Raw genomic sequence first — 3,936 nt, forward strand, 5'->3', positions numbered from 1 at the left:
GGGGGTCACAGTGGGCGGCGTGGCGGCATTGAGGGTTTCGGAATTCGGAGCAGAGTTTCCGAGGGACTGGGAGCAACTCCGGAGCGGGGTTGCAACTTCGATTGAAACCTTGGCCTCGGCCCTCGGAGACCTTGTTCTCTTCGCAGGTTTTAGTGGGGACCCGGATGGTGGAGGATGAACACAGCAGGGGTTTGGAGCCAGGATGGTGCTGCATTTTTCTCGTTCTAGAGCGACCCCTTATTCTTCTAGTACAAACTTGTTTCGGATTCCCCTTTTCTTCGTATTTTGAATTTTGATTTCCTCTGGCGCTAGCACGTGAGGGTCTTGCCGTCTTGGAGCAGAGTTTCGGCTGGATTGTGGGAACAACTCCTGAGCGACTGAAACCTTGGCCACGGGGTCCGTTGTCCCCTTCACAGGTTTTAGGGGAAGTGGATGATAAAGACGGCAGCGATTTTGGGGCGGGATGGTGCTATATTTGTCTCTTCTACGAATTTGCCTCGGATTTCCGTTTTTTCTTCTTATTTTGATTTCTCTGGTGCTAGTACGTGTGGGGTTCAGTTCAGATTTGTTAATTGCTTGTTGCGTCCGCTTGTTGTAGATTTCGTGCTACACTCAGCTACATTCGTCGCTTCCATTTTATGGTGCTGATTCCATCCATGTGGCTTCCTTCACGTGATGCCAAGTTTCCGATTGCTCTGTTTACACCAGCACGTTCAGTCTAAATTTGACATATTCTGTCCTGCGCTCAGATGTAAATTTAGGCCTTCTTTTGTACTGATAATGTATATGGTCCCCTTGTTTATCTCGTTGTAGGAAAGAGCTCCATGATTCCCCAATTCCTCCTAGAAGAAAATCTGGATCCCATTATGTGCACACTGCCTAGGAGGTTTGCGGTGGTGGCCCTTGCTCAAATGGTGGCTCATTCTCGCGATTGGGAGCTAGGAGAAGAGGTTGGATATCATATAGGCCACTCGAATATGAGCAATCTCATCTCGACAAGGTAACTTCCTTCCTTGTGAATCAGTGGCCCCATCATATAGGCCACTCTAGGTAGTGCATTCATTAGAATATTCCTTCTAGTTCTGTGTTGATCTCGACAGACATTATTGTGCAGACTACCGTAGCTTAGGCAGCCACATCGAGTATACTTGAAGGATTGGAACTACTCCACATACGACCTTTGGGCTTTGGTGCTACGATTTTTGTGAAAATGGACATAGAGTGCTTAGGAGCCTTAAAGAAATCAGTATGACTATATCTTCCAAACTGAACTGCAGGCAGTATAGATTACTCGGGGTAGGTTGACCCATGGCAGCTGAAAATGGAAAATCACCTTGTTTGAAAAAAATATATGGAAAATCATGCTATACACCTGTATTTCTTGAATCCTTGTTGTTCATTAATTTTTGTTATCCCACTTAAATATATGACTTGTGGCATGCACTTTTGATACTAGTCATGCAGACATGTTTTAACATTCATATCTATATCCAGTTATCTACATGCATTAATGATTCTGTTCGATTTTGCGTTTACATTATATTGGCAATTCAATACTACTACTGATTATTTCAAAACTAATAATGCATATGCATATACAAATAAAATATATTGCTTCTTATCTTCTAGGCTTTTAGCACCTGTCAGTTTGGAGTGTCATCCTTGCCTAGAATGAAATATAATGTCAGTTTCATCTCCATTATACTGCTGAGGTAGGAGATGATCTGGTTAGTTAGCACGCAGTTCAGTGATGTAGGGAATATCACCATATTGGCAGCTTAATCTCTACTTTAGCTTCTTTGACTCCAAATTTCCAACATATAGCCTTCTGCTTTATTTCAAGTATCTTATCCATCTGAACCTCATGATCCATTCTTACCCACTTGACAATTTTGTTGTAAATTGTTTGGGCTGCACTGCTATGGCATTGACATTCAGTCTTGTTTGATGCATGAATCAGGTCAAAAATTGTCTTCAAAACAGCTGGTGTTGTGTTGGAGCAAATGCGTCATAAGAGCTTTGCTGCATTGCAATATAAGGTTATCATTCTTGATGAGATTCATGAAAGGTCTGTGGAATCTGATCTTGTCCTTGCTTATGTCAAGCAGTTTATGATGGCGACGAATGACTCAAGGTATGTACTCTGGTAACAAGCATCAGTGTATTCTATTCAGTTTTTTTATTTTTCATATTGATGGTTTCTGTCTACCATAGAAATGATCTCAACTCCTTCCTGCTGATTGCTAATGCATGTCGTGCCACTCTTCACATAGGCTAGTATTGATGTCTGCTACCATTGATAGCACACAATATGTTGAGTACTTTAAAGATATTGGAAAGGTTGAACTGATTACCATCCCGAGCAGTTCATGCTCTAACTTCCAGAGAAAAGTCCAATATCTTGAGCAGGTGTGTATTGATTCTTGCTCCAAAATGAAGTGAATTATCCTTGTTCACTGTCTAATATATTCCAAGTTGCATGATGTACCTTCTAATTTTAACAATATCTGAGTACCAAACATGCTGTAGTTTATTTTGTATTTGCTTGTTCATATATTTTACAACGGATTTAACATTCTGATATATTACTTGGTCATTTTCACATATTTTATTTTCGCACCATAACACGCCAACTTCATTACTGTTATTGTTTCTATTATAGTAATTATTAATGCTGTCAGTAATAGAAAAAACTACTAATATATATTTGGTCAAAAAATAATAATTAGATATTAGTTACTCCCTCGTCCCAAAATAAGTGTCTCAACTAAAGTTGTACTGAAGTTGAGACACTTATTTTGGGACGGAGGAGTACTTATCCTGGTCCATGTTTCTTCGTCAATTTTTTACACAATCAATATGTTAGGTTAACACCTTCTACTTTGCTCCCTTACTATTGCTTATCACCTGATAACAATGGAATGCTGTTCAGATTGTTGATATTCTGAAGATGGATTCTGAAACTGAATCACCCCGGACGAAGTATTGCCCTGGACTAGATTGCAAGGCAGAAGCTTATCTTAGTCCTGACGTGTATCAACTTATCAACAAGTTATTGTTGCACATACATGAAAATGAACAAGACACTGGAAAGGGTATTTTGGTTTTTCTTCCTACATACTATGCATTGGAGCAGCAATGGGATGTGTTGTCTGGTTGTTCAATTTTCAAGGTACATATTCTTCATCGCAGCATTGACACTGATGAAGCTCTTGAAACTATGAAGGCCTCAAAGTCTTGCCGAAAGGTAAAAGTTGGTATATTCCAATTTAACTCAGTAGTTCAACCGCATGTTTTATACCTGAAATACTTGCCCGTACTTTTAAGCTATGTGGTGCTAGTAGTGAGGCATAATGCTAAAATTAGAGCGTAATGCACATGGAGTAATACTATTTATGGAATGTATGGACTAGTGTACGTATTCTATGCAGTATTTATGGAACTGAACATGATGATCGAAACCTTGATACTATGTGGAATAGCAACTTGTGTATTCCCATGCTCTCTAGGCCAAGTACATGTACAGGGGGTATATATGGTATACCACAAACACGAGTACTTACAGGTGGTATATATGGTGTACCACAAACACGAATCCCAGACTATCTCTAACATATAATATCACTATCATTATTTGCTAACTGCCATTGTATTGTTGGAATGGCTAATTGCCAAAACGAGATTTCTCTTCATTTTCGGGATAGATCCATTTTCCTACCACCGGTCGGCAACATATGGATTCCAATTTTGTTTATTTTTCCACCATGTGCCTTATCCAATGTAAGGACCAGGGATCAGGCCTCACTTTTTCTGGGGTAATAATAACATCGAAAATAAATGAATTCTGATTTCGGGAGGTGGTGTGTGGAGCAGTGGTGTGCTGGAGGACCTTTGTTTAGGACATTGTAGCATCCAGTATCTTTAAGAGCATCTCCA

The 3,936-nt window shown here is 40.0% G+C and overlaps 1 protein-coding gene across 1 annotated transcript in view; it reads left to right on the forward strand.

The window, feature by feature from the left end:
* The window catches only part of LOC119324584 (zinc finger CCCH domain-containing protein 4-like), a 26,019-nt gene that overhangs the window by 506 nt on the left and 21,577 nt on the right, over nt 1–3,936 (forward strand). The window contains exons 2-5 of the mRNA XM_037598364.1: nt 814–1,000; nt 1,961–2,134; nt 2,274–2,409; nt 2,933–3,247. Of these exons, the coding sequence (XP_037454261.1) occupies nt 814–1,000; nt 1,961–2,134; nt 2,274–2,409; nt 2,933–3,247 (812 nt within the window). The remainder of the gene's footprint in view (nt 1–813; nt 1,001–1,960; nt 2,135–2,273; nt 2,410–2,932; nt 3,248–3,936) is intronic.

This window comes from Triticum dicoccoides, chromosome 1B, assembly GCF_002162155.2.
Source record: "Triticum dicoccoides isolate Atlit2015 ecotype Zavitan chromosome 1B, WEW_v2.0, whole genome shotgun sequence".
Taxonomy (NCBI): domain Eukaryota; kingdom Viridiplantae; phylum Streptophyta; class Magnoliopsida; order Poales; family Poaceae; genus Triticum; species Triticum dicoccoides.